The 22,469-nt window shown below is 43.3% G+C and overlaps 1 protein-coding gene across 11 annotated transcripts in view; it reads left to right on the forward strand.

Moving 5' to 3' along the window:
• svila (supervillin a) overlaps positions 1–10,012 on the forward strand; it is a 102,302-nt gene extending 92,290 nt beyond the window's left edge. For all 11 annotated transcript variants that reach the window (XM_068343978.1, XM_068343977.1, XM_068343968.1 and 8 more), the window contains 8 exons: positions 324–429; positions 1,174–1,381; positions 1,507–1,640; positions 1,758–1,913; positions 6,771–6,914; positions 7,075–7,196; positions 7,631–7,786; positions 9,212–10,012. In XM_068343978.1, the coding sequence (XP_068200079.1) occupies positions 324–429; positions 1,174–1,381; positions 1,507–1,640; positions 1,758–1,913; positions 6,771–6,914; positions 7,075–7,196; positions 7,631–7,786; positions 9,212–9,298 (1,113 nt within the window). In that variant the 3' untranslated portion in view covers positions 9,299–10,012. The remainder of the gene's footprint in view (positions 1–323; positions 430–1,173; positions 1,382–1,506; positions 1,641–1,757; positions 1,914–6,770; positions 6,915–7,074; positions 7,197–7,630; positions 7,787–9,211) is intronic.
• Positions 10,013–22,469: the final 12,457 nt, after the last annotated feature.

Raw genomic sequence — 22,469 nt, forward strand, 5'->3', positions numbered from 1 at the left:
GATCTATATAGGCTGGCAAGACAGACAGAGATTGTTTGGACATGTCCAGAGGAGAGATAGTGAATATATTGGTAGAAGTATGCTGGGTTTTGAACTGCCAGGCAGGAGGGCTAGAGGAAGACCAAAGAGGAGGTTTATGGATGTAGTGAAAGAGGATATGAAGGTAGTTGGTGTGAGAGAAGAAGATGCAGAAGACAGGGTTGGATGGAGGCAACTGATTCGCTGTGGTGACCCATGAAGGGAAAAGCCGAAAGGAGAAGATCTTTTGTAGCTTAGGGTCTCATTTGTGGACTTCACTCTTGCTGGATTTCATCCTCCTGCAGGTTCAGGTCCAACAGGGGAAGGAGCCTCCATGTTTCCTCCAGTGCTTTAAAGGAGGAATGGTCATCCACTCAGGGAAGAGAGAGGAGGAGGAGGAAAATGCTCAAAGTAAGCCTTCATCAGTGTTCCGTGAGACTCATCACTAACACCAGCAATCAGTTAGCTCTCTGTCGATGCAATTTCTCTACACCCCACAGCCCTAGGATCAATGACAAGTTAGTTTTTAATATGGTTTCTCTATTGGTAAACATGTTAGAAACTAATATCTTACAGCGACCAAATCCATTATTCATATCTGGGGCATTTGTAGAGAATTGTAAGAGTCATACCTTCACTTTTTTGCTGTACTGTATCAACGGTTCTATGCACAAGACTTATAACCGATAATTTAGTATTTGGTTTAGCTGTACACCAACCAGCCATGACATTCTGACCTTTGACAGGTTAAGTGAACTTGTCATCCATCAGTGAGGTGGGATACACTGGCAGCAAGTTGTTGTGCAGAGGCAGGGAAACTGGGAAACTGTAAAGAATTGAGTGAATTTGGGAAGAGTAAAATTTTGATGGCTGGGCGACCGTGTCAGATCGTCTCCAGAACTGTAGCTCTGGTGAGGTGTTCCTGATATGCAATGGTCAGCAGGAAGTGGTCCAAGGACGGAAAAGCAGTGAACCGATGACATGGCCATGGGTGGCTGAGAATATGAATGCAAAGAATATTCTCTGATGCCTAGTGGAGGACCATGCCTCAGAGGGTCAAGAGCATTGTCTGTTAATTTTGGTTTGTGGTCTGTGTTCCACAAAATGATGGATGATCCATTGTTACTGAACGTATTTTCCCTGTCGTTCCCTTAGTTGACTGGCGTCTGTACTGTGTGCGTGGGGAGGTGGAGGTGGAGGGCCACCTGCTGGAGGTGGCGTGTCACTGCAGCAGCCTGCGCTCCCGGGTCTCCATGGTGCTGCTGAGTGTTAGCCAGGCCGTCATCTACTTGTGGCATGGCTGCAAGTCACAGACCAGCACACGGGATGTGGCACGCAGCGCCGCCAATAAACTCAAAGAGCAGTGAGTTTCATTACAGATCAAAGCAACAGAAGATGTGGAACGACAGATAACTACACAAAATATAGAGAGAGACACTTGTTAACCTGCTGCTATCATGAATGAATGATGCCTTTGTGTTTGTGCAGCTGTCCATTGGAAACAGGCCTCCACAGTAGCAGCAGGGTCACCATTCTCGAATGTGATGAAGGAGCAGAGCCCACAGCATTCTGGGAACCCCTCGGGAGGAGAGACAGGAAAGCATATGACTGCATGTTGCAAGGTGAGGGATCCAAAGAGCATGAAAAGACATGATAAAATAGATATTAACATCAGATCTGTGGGTGGCATATTTAAGAGCATCTGTAGTTATTTGTGTTACTTGACCTTTAACCCCCAGACCCAGGCAGGTTTAACTTTACACCACGTCTGTACCAGCTGAGCAGCACGTCGGGGGAGTTTACAGCGGTGGAGTTTCTCTACCCAGCTAGGGACCCTCAGAGGGTGAACTCCATGCCCTTCCTGCAGGAAGACCTGTATGCAGCCTCCCAGCCAGGTACACTCGCCTGGTTGTGTTGCTGTGTTCATGCTTTTACTTATGGGATGTTTTTAAGAACATTTAGTTTACATTTACGTCACATAACATCTATGGCTGACGACGGCTGTTTCTCTGAAAGTTGGAAGCTCTGATAAAATTAATTATCATAAGAAAAATGTTAGCATGCAAACACAATACAGTAGAACCTCAAGATACAAGTTTAATCCGTTCTGTGACTGAGTTCATAAGTCAAACAACATTTCCCCATTTAAAATATCTTAACAATTTTAATCCATTCCAGCCTTGTAAAAAAGACCCAAACCCACTGAATTATGAAAAAAACAAAACATTTTTATCAACCAATGCTGTATACAGTATTTCCACACTATAAGGCACACTGGACTATAAGGCACACCCTCAATAATTAGTTTTTTTTATAATTTATTTCGTATATAAGGTGCACTACTGGATTATAAGGCGCACACAATAAAAATAAATAAAATTTATTTGATAAACTGCAGCGGCTGTAGTTGCGCAATCCGTCCACTAGATAGAGCCGCGCTGCTCAGTCATAATTGCATTCATGACTTCCTGACTACCTTTGAATGGCCCCTATTGTTGTCAGTAAGCCATTCTGAGCTTCATCAAGGAAACCTGATCACTTGATCACTTTGCCATCTTAGAAAGAAGTCAACACGCATATTAAAAAACCTGACATTAAAAACTGGTTAAATTCATTACGAGTGCAGTCAGTGCGAACAGAGCGGATTATTTCCTGATCTGAAGTTCGAAGCAGATATTTAAGCTCCAACGTTCGTCTTTGTTTATTAATTAAATATTGTTTCGATCGATCAGTAGTCCAGTCGGAGGTGAGGTGCAGCTATTTTCTGCTGTGTGTCCTAAACAATTTTTAACTAGTTTTTAATGTCAGGCTGCTAATTTACTATCAAATGTGACGCTGCTTTACTCATAGAACTGACTTTAACGTCTGTGTCTCACCACCGTGAATCTCACAGCACGTCGCTGCAGACAGAATACACAAGCCTGAATGCACCCCTCCGACGCCAACCTGGAACTATCAACTACATTTGTAAATCAGTAGCATCACACCTGTTGGCACCTTTGTCTAGCGGTGACTCTGCTCTTGAAATTTCAGAAAAGGCTGGAAGTTCAGCTTTGAGGGTCTTTCATTCACCTTTATGCCAGTTTCTCCGTGTGTTTCCACAGACTAATAGAATGGACCGTCACTAGATTCCAGATGACAGCACAATGGCATTTTTAAGACCAATTAAGTTTAAAGTGGGTTATATCCGACACCAAATAGTTAGTAAATACTGAGATCAGTCAGTCAGTCAAACTTTATTAATAGAATTGTTGAAAGTTCCTTATGTTTTGCTACGTAATCACCGGTGCTCTTACAGTCTGCTCTACAATCTGAGAGCAGCTCAGTCAGAGCCGGGACTTCGGTGATGCCCCTTGACTACCGTTGTTAGGGGGCGCAGGCCCGAGTGCCTTGTGAGGGTGCTCCTCTGGTGGGGGAGTGCGGCATGACTGGTGGCCAGATTGCTGGCTTTTTTTCAGCGATCATGTTTTTAACCAATAGCAAGGCTAGAAGTTTAGGAGCAGGGTTCAAGTTGTTCTATCATGGTGTAGATGGGAAGAGAAAATGGAGTAGGAGTTATCTTGAAGGAGGAGTTTGTTAGGAATGCCCTGGAGGTCAAAAGAGTGTCGGATAGAGTGATGAGTCTGAAGCTAGAAATAGAAGGTGTGATGTTCAATGTTGTTAGCGGGTATGCTCCACAGGTAGGATGTGAGCTGGAGGAGAAGGAGAAATTCTGGTCGGACTTTGATGAAATGATGCAGAGCATGCCTAGAAGTGAGAGAGTTGTCATTGGAGCAGACTTCAATGGACATGTTGGTGCAGGAAACAGAGGTGATGAGGAGGTGATGGGCAGGTTTGGTATCCAGGAGAGGAACGCAGAAGGACAGATGGTAGTTGACTTTGCAAAAAGGATGGAAATGGCTGTAGTGAATACTTTCTTCCAGAAGAGGCAGGAACATAGAGTGACCTATAAGAGTGGCAGTAGGGGCACACAGGTAGACTACATCTTGTGTAGACGGTGTAACCTGAAAGAGATCAGTGACTGTAAAGTAGTGGTAGGTGAGAGTGTAGCCAGCATAGGATGGTGGTGTGTAGGATGACTGTGGTGTGAGGAAGATCAAGAGGGCAAAGGCAGAGCAGAAGACGAAATGGTGGAAGCTGAAAAAGGAAGAGTGTTGCAGAACTTTTAGGAAGGAGTTAAGACAGGCTCTGGGTGGCAAGGAGGTGCTTCCAGATGACTGGACAACTACAGCTAATCAGGGAGACAGGTAGGAGAGTACTTGGTGTGTCATCTGGAAGGAAAGTAGATAAGGAGACTTGGTGGTGGAATGAGGAGGTACAGGAGTGTATACAGAGAAAGAGGTTAGCTAAGAAGAAGTGGGACACTGAGAGGACTGATGAGAGTAGACAGGAGTACAGGGAGATGCAGCGTAAGGTGAAGGTAGAGGTAGCAAAGGCCAAACAAGAAGCTTATGAGGACTTGTATGCTAGGTTGGACAGTAAGGAGGGAGAGACTGATCTATACCGGTTGGCAAGACAGAGAGATAGAGATGGGAAGGACGTGCAGCAGGTTAGGGTGATTAAGGATAGAGATGGAAGTCTATTGACAGGTGCCAGTAGTGTGATGGGAAGATGGAAAGAGTACTTTGAAGAGTTAATGAACGTGGAAAATGAGAGAGAAAAAAGACTAGAAGAGGTCACTGTTGTGGACCAGGATGTAGCAAAGATTAGTCAGGATGAAGTGAGGAGGGCATTGAAGAGGATGAAGAGTGGAAAGGCAGTCGGTCCTGATGATATACCTGTAGAGGTTTGGAAGTGTCTAGGAGAGGTGGCAGTAGAGTTTCTGACTGGGTTGTTCAACAGGATCTTAGATAGTGAGAAGATGCCTGAGGAATGGAGGAGAAGTGTGCTGGTGCCCATTTTTAAGAACAAGGGAGATGTGCAGAGTTGTGGCAACTACAGAGGAATAAAGCTGATGAGCCATACAATGAAGTTATGGGAGAGAGTAGTGGAAGCTAGACTAAGGGCAGAAGTGAACAGCAGTATGGTTTCATGCCAAAAAAGAGTACTACAGATGCAGTATTTGCGTTGAGGATGTTGATAGAGAAGTATAGAGAAGGCCAGAGGGAGCTGCATTGTGTTTTTGTAGATCTGGAGAAAGCTTACGACAGGGTGCCCAGAGAGGAACTGTGGTATTGTATGAGGAAGTCTGGAGTGGCAGAGAAGTATGTTAGAGCAGTGCATGACATGTATGAGGACTGTAAGACAGTGGTGAGGTGTGCTGTAGGTGTGACAGAGGAGTTCCAGGTGGAGGTGGGACTGCATCAGGGATCAGCTCTGAGCCCCTTCTTGTTCGCTATGGTGATGGACAGGCTGACAGACAAGGTTAGACAGGAATCTCCATGGACTATGATGTTTGCAGATGACATTGTGATCTGTAGTGAGAGCAGGGAACAGGTGGAGGAGAAGCTAGAGAGGTGGAGGTTTGTCCTGGAAAGGAGAGGAATGAAGGTTAGCCGCAGTAAGACAGAGTACATGTGTGTGAATGAGAGGGACCCAAGTGGAAGAGTGAGGCTACAGGGAGAAGAGATCAAGAAGGTGGAGGATTTTAAGTACTTAGGCTCAACAGTCCAGAGCAATGGAGAGTGTGGAAAAGAGGTGAAGAAGCGTGTCCAGGCAGGATGGAACGGATGGAGGAAGGTGTGATAGAAGAGTTTCAGCTAAAATGAAAGGAAAGGCGTACAAAACTGTGGTGAGACCAGCGATGTTGTTTGGTCTAGAGACAGTGTGACTGAAGAAAAGACAGGAGACAGAGCTGGAGGTAGCAGAGATGAAGATGCTGAGGTTCTCTCTGGGAGTGACCAGGAAGGATAGGATCAGGAATAAGTACATCAGAGGGACAGCACATGTTAGAGGTTTTGGAGATAAAGTCAGAGAGGCCAGACTGAGATGGTTTGGACATGTCCAGAGGAGAGATAGTGAACATATTGGTAGACGGATGTTGAGTTTTGAACTGCCAGGCAGGAGGCCTAGAGGAAGACCAAAGAGGAGGTTTATGGATGTAATGAGGGAAGACATGAAGGTAGTTGGTGTGAGAGAAGAGGATTCAAAGGACAGGGCTAGATGGAGGAAATTGATTCGCTGTGGCGACCCCTGAAGGGAAAAGCCGAAAGGAAAAGAAGAAGATGTTTTTAACCAATATTAATATGAATATTAATCCATATATAAGACGCACCGGATTATAGCACTACAGGTTTATTAGAAAATTTTAGGCTTTTAGGTGCGTCTTATAGTACAGAAAATAAGGTAATTAATTTTATAAGACTTAGGTAAATAATGATAATGATGCTTTTGGTGTCCCAAAGCAAGGCTTGTATCTCGGATTTTTGCTCGTTTCTCAAATAACTTGTCGAGCAGCTCGTATCTCGAGGTTTTATTGTATGTTTGTAATACACAAAGTATTTTTAAGTGTATTTACTTTCACTAAACTTTAGAAGTTTAGAAGATGTATTTTGAAAAGGCAGAAAACACATTATGGAAAGTCATTCCAAAATGTGTTTTGGAGATAAATGTATTTTCCTCACTACTATACAGTACAGACTCCATTACCACTGCAGTGTGGCTAAAGGTTCTAATATGTTCTTCATTAGTCATGATCTTCAGAACCTAAAAAGCCACTGCATGAACTCATAAAACAGCTGAACAATTGAACTCTCCTCACTATGAAAACCTAAAGCATCATCCTTGTTTTATATCTGCCCTCCAATGTCCAGCCCTGTTCCTGGTGGACAACCACCATGAGGTGTATTTGTGGCAGGGCTGGTGGCCTCAGGACAGTGAAAGCACCGGCTCAGCCCGGATCCGCTGGGACTCAGACAGGAAGTGTGCGATGGAGACTGTGTTGCAGTATTGCAGAGGTATCACTTCAGTCTTCTTCTGACTACAAATGTTCTTTTTTATCTGATGTCAGTGGAAAGCATTCTTAGACTGACCACTCTGTCTGTTCAAGTTCTTCGTCACAGAACAGCTTCATAAACTGCTGCCTGGGTTTTAAGTGTTGCTGTTTTGTTTTTACAGAAAAGAATGAGAGGAAGTCTCCGAAGGCCTACCTGATCCACGCTGGTTTGGAACCCCTCACCTTCACCAACATGTTCCCCAGCTGGGAGCACCGAGAGGACATCGCTGAGATCACTGAAAGGGTGGGTCTGACATCAATTAGTATGGCTGAGCATGTGTTGAGCCGCATTTTGTAATCACGGTGCATTTTGTAATAAACATCGAAAATGTCATGTTATTACACAATGCGGCAAAATTTATTACAAAATGCGTTGGGGCTGTTTATTACAAAATGCGGTACTTTATTACAAAATGCGGCTTTATTACAAAATGAAATGAAAAAGTTATTACATTTTGGACTATTTATTACAAAATGCAAAATACAAAATTTATTACAAAATTCGGCTCAACAGCATGTCTTCCTGCAGCCGTGATGTCTAAAATGGACTCAAACACATTTAGTGTAGAAGTGGAGACTTTCTTTGTCACATCTTGAGGTCAGGATGTTCTCCCTCACTGATGTACAGTATTCATCTGTTTCTGCCTTGACTACATTATTAATTGTGTGTGATGTCAGGAGGCAGAGGTGTGTAACCAGATCATCCTGGTGGAGGATGTGTTGGCCAGGTTGTGTCAAACCACATACCCTCTGGAGAACCTTCTGGCCCGGCCGCTGCCTGAGGGGGTGGACCCTCTCCGCCTGGAGGTCTACCTGTCTGACGAGGACTTTGAGGTAAGAACAGACAATCTCTTAAAAGTGCTCCATGTTTCTATATCTGCATCATAGCTGCTTAAAATATTCAGATGGTTTGGGTGAATAATGAATAAAGAGTCTGAGGTTTTAAAACTACGCTATGAGAAACAGTGACATGTTTGTAGTGTTCAGCTTGTACTGCCCCCGAGGGGCTGAAAACTGGTTAGTGCTGCTTTAAAATACATCTAATTTAACTTCGTCCTTATTGGTACTTAATCAAATGAGACCAAAATAATTAGTTGTGTCTGGTTTTTAATCCTCAAATGTTTTTGTTGTATGATTCTTCAGTAAAAACGAAGAAGATATATACTATAAATTTGTATGGGTGTGGTCGGAAAATATTGTACTGCATTGTGGGAACTATATCCAGTACCTTTAATCCAGATTATGTGCCCTATAAGAAAAGAAAACACTACTCTTGAAGTTGAAATAAAGAAAAATTGTAAAATCTTTCCTGAAATAAGACATTCAGAATGATTCTTGACCAGATGTGTCATCATCTGTAGCGGTGAGAATATTTCCTGAAATGTTTGACGTTCCTTCCTTTTCCATGAGTGTCGACCTCTCTGCTTCCTCTTGTATTGTTGATCTGACTTTACTCAGTCTTCTTGCATCATGTTTCACCATCCTTTCTTAATCCTCCCGTTTTTTTGTGAATTCATCTATTTCATTCATTCCACGCTCCAGGGTGAAGGGGCTTATGGGAAGGTGAGTTATCTTAGTTGAGCATGGATGACTTGAACTAGTGCTCCTGTTGCACAGCATCTTCACTCAACTCTACCAGTCACTTTCTTTACCACACTGCTTCAACACACTTTTACGTTCTCTCTACTACAAAATGTCTGACATGTTTTTTTAGCATGACTTTTGCTCACAAGCCTGTTGTGGAAAACCACACAAATCCATGTGAGCACTGTCAGCTGTTTTCATCTAATGTGCACAAGAAAGCTAGAAATTCCTTCTGGCACATTGATGCACATCTTGAACACGTTTACTTACGCTTTGAACTAAAGCACGTTGGGTTGGTTTCAGTTGTAATGTTGGCAAGGAAGTGGTCAAATGCTATCTTTAGCTATTTTAGCTCTTAGCTGGATGCTCTTCCAAGTTTTCTCCATCTAGTTTGATGTGAAATTATGTAACACATTACATTTTGTCAGGTTCCTTGTATTTATAAATTATAATGTGTTAGTTTGACATTTTAATTTTCTGAGCTGAGCATGACCCCAGAGGGAAACGGCGACCATGTGGTTGATGCTCCTAACCTCACAATGCTTGAGTGTCTTCTCAAAGGGAAACATTCCTCACAGAGAGAGGGGCTATTGGCTTGGAATTGTGATCAATCTCTAAAACTATCATGTGACTTTGAACACATTAAACTAACAGCGTACCTCTCTTCTTCCACAGAAAGCCCTGGAGATGACCAGAGAGGAGTATGGAGGTTTGCCCAGCTGGAAGCAGGTGAATGTGAAGAAAGCCAAAGGACTATTTTGAATGCCTGAACTTGAACACTGATCTGAAAGCATGAGAAAAATCCACTGGGAGGTTTTCCCTCCTCTTCAGTTCAGGTCAGGTCAAGGACTGGTTCTCCTGAGGCGACTGGATGGGGGAAGTTATAAAGGTGTGAAAGAGGTGGTCATGAGAAGTGTGCCAGCTTCTTGTGCTGCAGATTTTCTTCCCATTTGACTTTTGTATTTGCTTGTATGAGTAGGAGACAGATGTAGGTGTGCGCACCAGTTTTATATTTGTACATATTTACAGTTTGCTGCTGCATGAGCACCCATGCAGCCTCAGTGTAGAGACGGACCTGTCAGCCTGTTGAACACACACTTTGGACTTTGTGCAAATAATTGATATCAAATCCATATAGGATTTTTAAAAAAATAAATATTCACCGAGCTAAAATAAATGAATGAACTGTATAATGAATGTGTTCATGAAAACTACAGAAGTAAAGTTGCCATTTACAAAAGAAAAGGTGCAGCTCCGTGTGGGTGTTGTGGTATTATTGTTACAGACAGATCTAAAGGTACAGGTTCCATTAAAGGCAGAGCTAGAATGAAGATGATTTATATGTGGTTTTTACATTTACAGTGTATTGTGCCTTCTTTGTGTACAGTTTATATACAGATCCTAGATCCTACAGATCCATTTGAAGACTTTTTGTGATAAATATCTGAGAAATAAACCCATAAGTTTGATATCCAACCGTTTGTTTTTCTTTGTTGTTTTCAGCTTGTTCAGAGCTATGTCAAAATGAACTTCCTTGGTTCCTGAAATGTATTGTAGTGTAACGACAGCGTTCTGTCCAGTTGAGGGCAGTAAATGCTCACTTCTGTGGAGTCTACTGACCACAGCTGAATTCATGCTTTAAGACATTTATAACTGTTAGGGTCAAATAGGAGTGAACAGAAAGTCTTGTTTGTGAAGCCCTCCTTTATGCCTTCTACGGTAAAATTGAACAATGATGAGTGACTGAAAATTAACTTAAATCATGTAAATAAAAGGTAAAAATAAAACCAAAAGAAAAGGCTAAATTAATGAAAATAAATTAATCAAACTCTTCTCCAAACACATATCTTGTGTTTATAGATATTTATCAACGCATTATGTCACTTTTTTATACATTATGTCACACATAAGTTTTGAATATATACAGTAAAAGCATATTAAAGTACCATTTTTCTTTTCTTATTTTTCTTTGCTCGCGTTTCTTTTAAATTATTGGGGATTTAATGTCAGAATAAAAAGTACAGTATTAGTTTTCAAATGAAACTAATAGTAAGAGTGAAAAAATGTTTTTTGGTGAAAGATTTGGGTTACCTGAAGTGTCAGACATTTTAATTTCATCACAAAAAAAACCACTCAAAATTCACTCTTTTTGAGCCGCATTTTGTAATAACTGCATTTTGTAATAAATGTCCAAAATGTAATAACTTTTTCATTTCATTTTGTAATAAACTGCCGCATTTTGTAATAAACTGCCTCAACTTAATTTGTAATAAATTTTGCCGCATTATCTACTGTTATTGCATTTTGAGAAGATTATTACAAAATGCACTTGCAACTTCTTTATTTTCTAGGAAATGTAGTAACATGGTGCATTGTGTAATAATACCTGTTATTGTTTGTTAATGAATTTATTCAAGAGTGACTGTTGTTTTTTATGCAATTTCCCTTAGAGCTATGTAGCCCAATAAATCTGTATGACAAAAAAAACTCCAAATATAACTTTAGTTGCCTATTTGAAGTTTGGAATTGTACAGGCCAATAACTTGTGGCCAAATTCAAAGGTCTACATGGTCTCTCACTCAGCCAGGGAGGGGAGGGTGGGCTGTAATCTGATTGGCTAACTCCATCAGTTCTACAAAGATCATGCACTGCTTGCATGCTTAACTGAGACAGCCAACATGTTCAGCATGATGCCAGGTATGAAAATACTGTGCCAAATATTATCTGTGTAATTGAATCTTCTTCTTTTCCTTTCGGCTTTTCCCTTCAGGGGTCGCCACAGCGAATCAATTTCCTCCATCTAGCCCTGACCTTTGAATTCTCTTCTGTCACACCAACTACCTTCATGTCTTCCCTCACTACATCCATAAACCTCCTCTTTGGTCTGCCTCTAGGCCTCCTGCAGTTCAAAACTCAACATCCGTCTACCAATATGTTCACTATCTCTCCTCTGGACATGTCCAAACCATCTCAGTCTGGCCTCTCTCACTTTATCTCCAAAACTTCTAACATGTGCTTGTCCCTCTGATGTACTCATTCCTGATCCTTATCCTTCCTGGTCACTCCCAGAGAGAACCTCAGCATCTTCATCTCTGCTACCTCCAGCTCTGTCTCCTGTCTTTTCTTCAGTCACACTGTCTCTAGACCAAACAACATCGCTGGTCTCACCACAGTTTTGTACGCCTTTCCTTTCATTTTAGCTGAAACTCTTCTATCACACATCACACCTGATACCTTCCTCCATCCGTTCCATCCTGCCTGTACACGCTTCCTGACCTCTTTTCCACACTCTCCATTGCTCTGGACTGTTGAGCCCAAGTACTTAAAATCCTCCACCTTCTTGATCTCTTGACTTGGGTCCCTCTCATTCACACACATGTACTCTGTCTTACTGCGGTTAACCTTCATTCCTCTCCTTTCCAGGACAAACCTCCACCTCTCTAGCTTTCTCCTCCACCTGTTCCCTGCTCTCACTGCAGATCACAATGTCATCTGCAAACATCATAGTCCATGGAGATTCCTGTCTAACCTCGTCTGTCAGCCTGTCCATCACCATAGCGAACAAGAAGGGGCTCAGAGCTGATCCCTGATGCAGTCCCACCTCCACCTTGAACTCCTCTGTCACACCTACAGCACACCTCACCACTGTCTTACAGTCCTCATACATGTCCTGCACCGCTCTAACATACTTCTCTGCCACTCCAGACTTCCTCATACAATACCACAGTTCCTCTCTGGGCACCCTGTCGTAAGCTTTCTCCAGATCTACAAAAACACAATGCAGCTCCCTCTGGCCTTCTCTAACACTTCTCTATCAACATCCTCAACGCAAATACTGCATCTGTAGTACTCTTTTTTGGCATGAAACCATACTGCTGCTCACAAATGTTCACTTCTGCCCTTAGTCTAGCTTCCACTACTCTCTCCCATAACTTCATTGTATGGCTCACCAGCTTTATTCCTCTGTAGTTGCCACAACTCTGCACATCTCCCTTGTTCTTAAAAATGGGCACCAGCACACTTCTCCATTCCTCAGGCATATTCTCACTATCTAAGATCCTGTTGAAAAACCCAGTCAGAAACTCTACTGCCACCTCTCCTAGACACTTCCAAACCTCTACAGGTATATCATCAGGACCGACTGCCTTTCCACTCTTCATCCTCTTCAATGCCCTCCTCACTTCATCCTGACTAATCTTTGCTACATCCTGGTCCACAACAGTCACCTCTTCTAGTCTTTTTTCTCTCTCATTTTCCACGTTCATCAACTCTTCAAAGTACTCTTTCCATCTTCCCATCACACTACTGGCACCTGTCAATAGACTTGCATCTCTATCCTTAATCACCCTAACCTGCTGCACGTCCTTCCCATCTCTGTCTCTCTGTCTTGCCAACCGGTATAGATCAGTCTCTCCCTCCTTACTGGCCAACCTAGCATACAAGTCATCATAAGCTTCTTGTTTGGCCTTTGCTACCTCTACCTTCACCTTACGCTGCATCTCCCTGTACTCCTGTCTACTCTCCTCAGTCCTCTCAGTGTCCCACTTCCTCTTGGCTACCTCTCTCTCTGTATACACTCCTTGTACCTCCTCATTCCACCACCAAGTCTCCTTATCTACTTTCCTTCCAGATGACACACCAAGTACTCTCCTATCTGTCTCCCTGATCACATTAGCTGTAGTTGTCCAGTCATCTGGAAGCACCTCCTGACCACCCAGAGCCTGTCTTAACTCCTTCCTAAAAGTCATGCAACACTCTTCCTTTTTCAGCTTTCACCATTTCGTCTTCTGCTCTGCCTTTGCCCTCTTGATCTTCCTCACCACCACAGTCATCCTACACACCACCATCCTATGCTGTTTGGCTACACTCTCACCTACCACTACTTTGCAGTCACTGATCTCTTTCAGGTTACACCGTCTACACAAGATGTAGTCTACCTGTGTGCTCCTACCGCCACTCTTATAGGTCACTCTATGTTCCTGCCTCTTCTGGAAGAAAGTATTCACTACAGCCATTTCCATCCTTTTTGCAGAACAAACCACCATCTGTCCTTCTGCGTTCCTCTCCTGGATACCAAACCTGCCCATCACATCCTCATCACCTCTGTTTCCTGCACCAACATGTCCATTGAAGTCTGCTCCAATGACAACTCTCTCACTTCTAGGCATGCTCTGCATCACTTCATCAAGGTCCGACCAGAATTTCTCCTCCAGCTCACATCCTACCTGTGGAGCATACCCGCTAACAACATTGAATATCACACCTTCTATTTCTAGTTTCAGACTCATCACTCTATCTTTCACTTTCATCAGTGTTGAAACATCATCAGCAACATCCGAAAAGAAAAAAAAGCGTTAACGGGTAGAAGCCATTGGCTTGTAAGATTCCCGTCCCCTAAATTATCAAAAAACATCTCTCTCATTAGAATATGTAATCAACAAACTCAGACATTAAAAGTCTTTAACCAGCTCATATATTGAATTTTGACAGACGTTCATACCCGTATCCACTTCCAGATATTAGCCTTTTACCCTAGCGTATATGTTTACATTGTTTACATGTTTACATTCTTCCTAGGAACACAAGGTTTCTTAACATCATGGATAGTCAAAGCTAGATGTTGACCTTGCCAGTGTTCTCCACAAGAATATAATGATCATATTAACCTCTTTCAGCAGACAGTGTTTATACGAGAATTAACCAGTTTGTTGCAGACACTTTAACATTTTTACATGGTATTATATTGTCAAAAGATATCAACATGCTCTTTCAAGTCTCAAGTTAATGTTATCCCATGTTATCACAAATACATGTTGTTGTTTTTTGTTTTTGCTTTTTTTGATTTTTTTTCATTAGTCCATGTTTCTGACATCGACTGTTCCATGAAATACTTGACGTGTCCAAAATTGTAGAGCTCCCAGTATTGAAGTGACTCTGTTGTACTGATCTTTGATGTAGTAAGAATTCTTGTCCGGCTTTATTACTCATATTTCACCAACTCCTCTGCACTCCTGATCACGTTTGTTTTCATCTGGTCCGGAGAAAGCCCCTTTGTTCTGATGAAGATCCTGCAGTTGTTGATCCAGGTGTTGTCGATCAGCCCATTCTTCTTCAGTTGTCGAGCTTTTTAGCGACTCCTGAAGCAGTTGCAGGGTACCGACGAGCAAAAAGGTCTGCAGCCTCGGCTGTGATGGAGGCAAACAGAGGTTTGGGAGGAGTTCGGAGAGGCCATGGAGAAGGACTATCGGACGGCACCAAAGCTGTTCTAGACACCTCAGGATGGGGAAACGAGGGACCATACAAGCTGTATATGGCAAGGATGGGACACTGTTGACCTTGACTGAGGAGGTTGTTGGTCGGTGGAAGGAACACTTCGAGGAACTCCTGAAACCAACTACCCCAACTGACCCGTCCTCTTTTGCAATGGCAGAGCTGGAGGATGATGGGGGAGATTTGAGTCAATCTCTCGGGCCGAAGTCGCCGAGGTACTTCAAATTGGTAAAACCCTGGGATTTGATGAGATTTGCCTGGAAATGCTGAAGGCTCTGGGTGTTGAGGGGCTGTCATGGATGACACGCCTCTTTAACATTGCGTGGAAGTCTGGGACAGTGCAGAAAGAGTGGCAGACTGGGGTGGTGGTTCCTCTTTTTAAAAAGGGTGACCAGATGGTGTGTGCCAACTACAGGGGCATCACACTCCTCAGCCTCCCTGGGAAAGTAGTCGAGGTGTAGTCGTGTTGAGGAGGGGTTACAGTTTGGTGGCCTGAAGATCGCATCGCTGCTTTTTGCAGATGATGTGGTCCTGTTTGCGTCATCGGCCTGTGACCTGCAAAACTCACTGGTCCGGTTTGCAGCCGAGTGTGAAGCGGCAGGGATGAGGATTAGCACCTCCAAATCTGAAGTAATGGTCCTGAGTAGGAAACCGGTGGACTGCCTTCTCCGAGTGGGGGATGAGGTCCTTCCACAGGTGAAGGAGTATCTTGGGGTCCTGTTCACAAGTGAGGGAACAATGGAGCGTGACATTGGACGGAGAATTGGGGTAGCAGGAGCAGTATTGCAGTCGCTTTAACGCACTGTCGTCACAAAGAGGGCGCTAAGCCGAGAGGCAAAGCTCTCCATCTACCGTTCAATCTTTGTTCCTACCCTCATCTGTGGTCATGAGCCCTTCGTCCATCCCTCATGACGAGATCGCGGATACAAGCGGCTGACATGGGCTTTCTCAGGCGGATAGCTTGTGTCTCCTTTAGATATAAGGTGAGAAACACTGCTGTTCGTGAGGAGCTCAGAGTACAGCCGCTGCCTCCGGGACGCCTCCCTAGGGAAGTGTTTGTGGCACTTCTAGCTGGGAGGAGACCTCGGGACAGACCCAGGACCAGGTGGAGGGATCTCGACAAAGTCAGAGCTGGTCGATATAGCCGGGGAGAGAGAGGTTTTGGGCTCTCCGTTGAAGCTGCTGCCCCCGCGACCCGATTCCGGATAAGCGGTGGAAGATGGATGGATTGAGACAAATCAAGGACTATAACATAAGATCAACATTCATAAAGCAATTTGAATTATGGTACTGTGTTGCTGCAGGTGGTGGTGGGTTATCAAAATTGTAATAATTAAAATACTTTCTGAAATAGTAATTCAAGATAAAAAATTTTAGTATGTGAAATGAAATTCCACAAATAAAATAAAAGTGCAAAAAAATGGCACGAAATGCAGTTTTTTGGGAGTTAAACATTTTCCCTCTTTTATCACCCTTGTAGGTCTGCTAATTATATCCCTGACCTGCACCCTGCTGGGGCTCATTGTAGGCCATGGACAAACGCAAGAAATGACCAAGGAAATTTACAATGTCATAGCTCGCAAGTTGAGAGGAGAGTTTCATGTTCCAGTTTCTGAATGCACAAGAATTCAACAAAATGCTTTGGTGCGTCTCTGGAGAAATCAAGGGGGCTATACTCTCAGTGAGGATGGGTAGACACTACTGAGTGCCGGCAAGCCTGTCATGCTACAGTCTAATGTTGTTTGTGTTGTTAAAAAGGGTACTAAGGGTTCTGGAGCAAGAAAGTTGAGCAAACGACTGAAAATGCATCATAGTGACATAAGTGAAAGAAAAGTGCAGGAATTCTTAAACAAAACTGAGTGGCACCAACTTGAAAATGCAAAGTTTCTGAATAAGCCCCCTTTGATGGCCATTCAAGCCAAAGAAGTGCAACATCGACACCAAATTGACCTATTGGACATGGGAAAAATTAAAATTAGTTACGGTGAGGCTTTACACTGTTACATTCTCACAGTGATGGATGTGTTCAGTCGTTACATGTGGCTGAAACCATTGAAAAGAAAAAGTAGTGTTGAAATTGCCAAACACCTAACAAGATTTATCATGAACATGGACCACCCAAAGTGTGGACCACCCAAAGTGTGTCATGTTGTAACATGACAAAGGGACTGAGTTTAAAGGGGCGGTGAAAGTTGTAATGAGATCTCTGCAAGTGAAAATGATTGAAAATTCAGCACAAAGCCAAGGAAAGGTTGAGACGACACATAGGTGGCTAAGAAAGAAGATTATGTACGATCTGGTGAAATTTCAAGGGAACAGAGTTAACTGGGTCAAGCACCTACCTGTATATACAAGAGTGCTAAATAAGGATCCTTAAGAAGTTTTAGGATGGAGGTCTCCATTTGAAGTATACTAAGGAAGAAAAAGTAACAGCATAAGGCATCTCAATCTTCTGTTCAGAAGGAGTCTGTGAGGAATCTACAGTCAACTTTACCATCGTTGAGACATCGAGAAAAATTTGATACTAAACGAAAAAGGGTGAGAAGAATGGCAGGGAACGCCCCTGAGCACTGTGCTAAACTAGTGATCAAGCGTGCATTCAAAGTCAAAGTCAAGTCAAAGTCAGCTTTATTGTCAAATGTACCATATGCACGACATACAGCACAGATGAAATTGCAGTCCTCTCTGACCCACGGTAGACAAGCAGGACAACACAGGCAGGACAACACAGGCAGGACATACATCAGATGAAGTATTAGACGAAACACAACGAACGGTAAACATCTCTATACACTCCTTAATCCTGTAGGGGATTTGACCTGTGCATAGTCCCTGAGTTGATGGGGAATGAGAGAGTGTGGTGGAAAATCCATCTTCCACCGCTTATCCGGAATCGGGTCGCGGGGGCAGCAGCTTCAACAGGGAGCCCCAAACTTCCCTTTCCCGGGCCACATCCACCAGCTCTGACTGGGGGATCCCAAGGCGTTCCCAGGCCAGTGTTGAGATATAATCCCTCCACCTGGTCCTGGGTCTGCCCCGAGGTCTCCTCCCAGCTGGACGTGCCAGAAACACCTCCCTAGGGAGGCGTCCCAGAGGCATCCGCACCAGATGCCCAAACCACCTCAACTGACTCCTTTCCACGCGAAGGAGCAGCGGCTCTACTCTGAGCCCCTCGCGAACAGCAGTGTTTCTCACCTTATCTCTAAGAGAGACACCAGCTATCCGCCTGAGAAAGCCCATTTCAGCCGCTTGTATCCGCGATCTCGTTCTTTCGGTCATGACCCATCGCTCATGGCCATAGGTGAGGGTAGGAACGAAGATTGAACGGTAGATGGAGAGCTTTGCCTCTCGGCTTAGCTCCCTCTTTGTGACAACAGTGCGGTAAAGCGACCGCAATACCGCTCCTGCTGCCCCAATTCTCCGTCCAATCTCACGCTCCATTGTTCCCTCACTCGTGAACAGGACCCCAAGATACTTAAACTCCTTCACTTGTGGAAGGACCTCATGTGGTGGAAAATGTTTAATACAAATAATATAATAATATAAAATATCATTTCATTGAACCAAAAATCTAGATTGTTGTTTGTGTTGTTTGTGTGTCAAATCTTTCAGCACTCGGGAGAAACGGCCCCGAAGTCTCGAGGTCATGAAAGATTCTGCAAGAATCTAATCTGTTTTTAGAAATGTCTGCGTAAAGTCAGTATCTTTTAATAATTTTGTCTGCACTTAATTCACCGCGTGAATGATTAGGTTATGTCATCAGCCATGTGAAACTGTCGACTTGATGTCTCTGCTAACATCTTGAGGTCATGATGTACCTACTGAAACTGGGGGAAAGATTAGTGGAGAGCAGAGGGGCCGAAGTTAAAAAACTGATTTGCACCTCCCATAGTCACGCCTTTAGAGTATACAAAGATATGTGATCCATTTCCTAGTATGTACTTGAAGTTTTTTCCTGTACCCAGAATATTCTGTAACAACACATCGGAGGACTTTTTCATCGTCTCCAGAGCTCTCATCATGCTTACATAAGTATTTGTTGAACTTGTCTGTTTGTCAATATCATCAATAATGTTTATCGGACTCATACTCAAACCAGTGATGATATTATTGTACTGCTACTCAACTTTGATTTGAATTGACAAAATAAACATCTTGTGTTTAATACACTGTGTCCCGTCTTAAGAGAAACAAAACGCCCACCACAAGAGATAGGTAGTCAGGTGCTGGTGAGAGGGCAGGGTAGTGTGAATGTAGAGTTCAAGGCTATGGCAGGGGGCAGAGCAGTGAGGGAGTTGAGCCTCCTGACTGCCTGGTGAAAAGAAACTGTCCTTGAGTCTGCTGGTTCTGGCCCGCAGACTCTGCAGTCTGCTACCTGATGGCAGCAGGCTGAATAGGCTGTGAGAAGGGTGGGTGGGATCACCTGCAATGCTGATGGCTTTGCGGGTGTTGCAAATGTCTGTGATGGAAGGGAGAGAGACACCAGTGATCTTTTCAGCTGTTCTCACGATGCGCTGCAGGGTCTTACGACAGGAGACTGGTGGACTGGTGCAGGCGCCGTACCACACGGTGATGCAGCTGGTCAAGATGCTCTCGATGGGGCCTCTGTAGAAGGTGAGTATGATAGGGGGTTGGGATCTCGCTCTCCTCAGTTTGCGGAGGAAGGAGAGGCACTGTTGGGCTTTTTTGGCCAGTGATGCGGTGTTGCGGTCCCTGGACAGGTCCTCGGAGATGTGCACATCCAGGACCTTGATGCTGCTGACCCTTTCCACAGCAGCACCGTCGATGGTTTGTGAATGCTAGGTGCGTGTTCTCCTGAAGTCCGCAACAATTTCATCTTCTCCACATGTAGATGGAGATTGTTGTCCTTGCACCACATGTAGCCAGGCGGCTCACCTCATTTCTGTTTACGTTTAACAGAGTGTCTCAACATTTTAAAGACATTGCAGATCGATTCCATCCATCTTAAGTGAAACATTAAGCCGAAAGCCTTGGGTTGGACGTCGTTGGAAAGCACACAGTGTACAAAGGTTGTACAAAGCAAGCAGGGCACTTTGGTGGTGTGGCATGAAAACTCAAGGAGCTGTTTGGGAAACATTCCAAGTGGTTTATGGCTTTGCTAGTAATTAGACATATTAGACATGAACAATTTGAAATTATGGATATATTTTTGGAAATAGAAATTTTCCAAAAATCAATCTGAGTGGAGAAATTTGCAGGTCACAGCAGCTCTCTAAACAAGCAGAAGACACTTGAGTTGTTTAATGTAGAATTTATATTCATTGGTTCATTATTATTTTAAATTGGCCACAAGCCTGCATGTGTTGGTTGCATTTATTGTTGTTGAAAGGTTCTATAAATAAAGCTGTTCTTTACCTATCCATTAGCCTTTCTATTGTGTACTGTATGTGCATATGTTAATGTTTACGAATGGATTAAATTTTGATACACAGAGTTTTTGTCTGTATTATAAGAAGCATAATAAGGTTTGTTGGATGTTTATAACTATTCATGATGTGGTTTTGGTATCCAATAACAAAAAATCTGGAATTTACAGAATATTCTCTGTTAATGCAACCTTTGAATAGTGTACTGATAGTAATTGCTAAGTACTGCTGCTAGGCTAATACAGTGATACTAGTAATAGGCCTAGCTTTTACAAATACTTTAAAGTAAAATAAAATACAGTTAACAAACAAATAAACTATGCTTTAGCATTGTTATTACGTAATGCAACATGTTATTACATTTTCTAGAGAATAAAAAATGGCAAGTGCATTTCGTAATAATCTTATCAAAATGTAAAAAGTTATTACATAATGCGGCAAAATTTATTACAAAATTCGTTGGGGCAGTTTATTACAACATAAGGCAGTTTATTACAAAATGCGGCATTATTACAAAATGAAATGGAAAAAGTTATTACATTTTGGACGTTTATTACAAAATGCACCGTTGCTACAAAATGCGGCTCAAACACTCTTCCAAAACAAACTTTTCGCGAAACTGGTCTCCAAAAAGCTAAATAACCGACATTGTGGATGGTGAAAATATCCAGTCTATGAGATAACTGAATTAACCTTGGTAAACTGGTTCTGAAGCCCCTCTGTTTACCACCGCCCCTCGGGATCCAGTAACACGTTCCCATTAAAACCTGTGTTCCTCACACATGGCAGATTCGCGGACTCTAAGGTGCATTTTGGATGTACATACAGGCTGTCCTTCAACACACACACACGCACACGCACACTCACACACACACACACACACACACACACACACACACACACACACAGACACACAGTGGCTAGGAGCTCAGATGTTGTCAATACCAGCTGTTGGACTGTGCAAATTGGAACGGAATTTCATGCAATCACAGAACAATGTACATGGCAGGTTTGCGCTAATCCAACCGTTGCTTCATATTTACCAGCCTCACTGACAGCCTGCCCTGACACAGCAACAAAAGAAAAAGCTGCCGCTTGGCAGGCCTGTGCATGGTTCTTGCTATTTTTTCATCTGCCCCCCATGCTAAATTGTTGGATTGCAAGTCTGGATTATTCAGTTCCACATGCTACCTCTTAACTCCTCTGCCCTGCGAGGAGTAAGATGTGTGGCACGGTGTATATCTGCCCACCCACCCGCTCCTCTTCCTCAGGGCACAGCCTTCTCACCGCCCTGGAATGCTCTCCATCACTCCCTCTCAGTATCCAGGAAGGTGTGGTTCAGATTCTGAGTCAACTCTAACCAGCTTTTCTTTTCATGCGATCCATTTGGGATGGGTAAGACATGAATGAAAACACAGTGACACACACACATAGTTTGCACGGCTTGGTGTGTAGATTCTCACAGGAGCTAGCAGTGATGTCATATTCCTATGTATAGAGAGCGTACTGGTGGTGCTACCAGAACAGAATGCGAAGTTTGGATTTCACCAGAGCTTTGAACCGGTTCATGGAACGAAAACGAAAACCGGAAACTTTTGGTATTTTGGCAGAAACGAAAATGAAACTAGAATTTTTTACCAATCGGTTCGTTCTGAACAGAAGCGGAATTCAGAAGCGTTTCTGGTTTTGTGTTCCACCCATTAACTGACGTTCCCGAACCGGTTAGAACAGAAAAAAAAAAGTACCTGAACCGGTTAACAACGCTCCTTCTAAATATAAATATGTAGGTGCCGTATTTAGAGAGAGTGACAGATAGGCCAAATAGAATTTCCAGTCCAAATTGTGCTGTTGTCAGGTTCAAACAACTTAGAACATTTAAAACACACTCACAAAAAGGAGGAAACAACAGATTTTTTACTGGCGAGCAGAACGGACAGAGATGTGCTCAGTTTCAGATCTCCGCCCCGTTCTCAACATGTCTCTACCGAAACCTCCGTTTATTTCAGTTGGGCAGTCCCCGTTTACAATGTGTCCTAAAGGATGGGGGACAAAAATATCGGCAATGCACCATGCATGGTATAATGTCACAGGAGTAACCTCTTCATGGTACTGTCCTTTTTTCTGCAGGTCAAGGTTTACATCTTAAACTAGTGATCAGCTGCTACCTCAGATGTGACCTTTCGACCTCTGCCTAAACATAACTCAGTGCATAGCAAGACACACACAAACACATACACATTTATATGCTCATGGTATGCAGTATAAAGAATAAAAGA

This window comes from Antennarius striatus, chromosome 20 (genome assembly GCF_040054535.1).
Source record: "Antennarius striatus isolate MH-2024 chromosome 20, ASM4005453v1, whole genome shotgun sequence".
NCBI lineage: Eukaryota > Metazoa > Chordata > Actinopteri > Lophiiformes > Antennariidae > Antennarius > Antennarius striatus.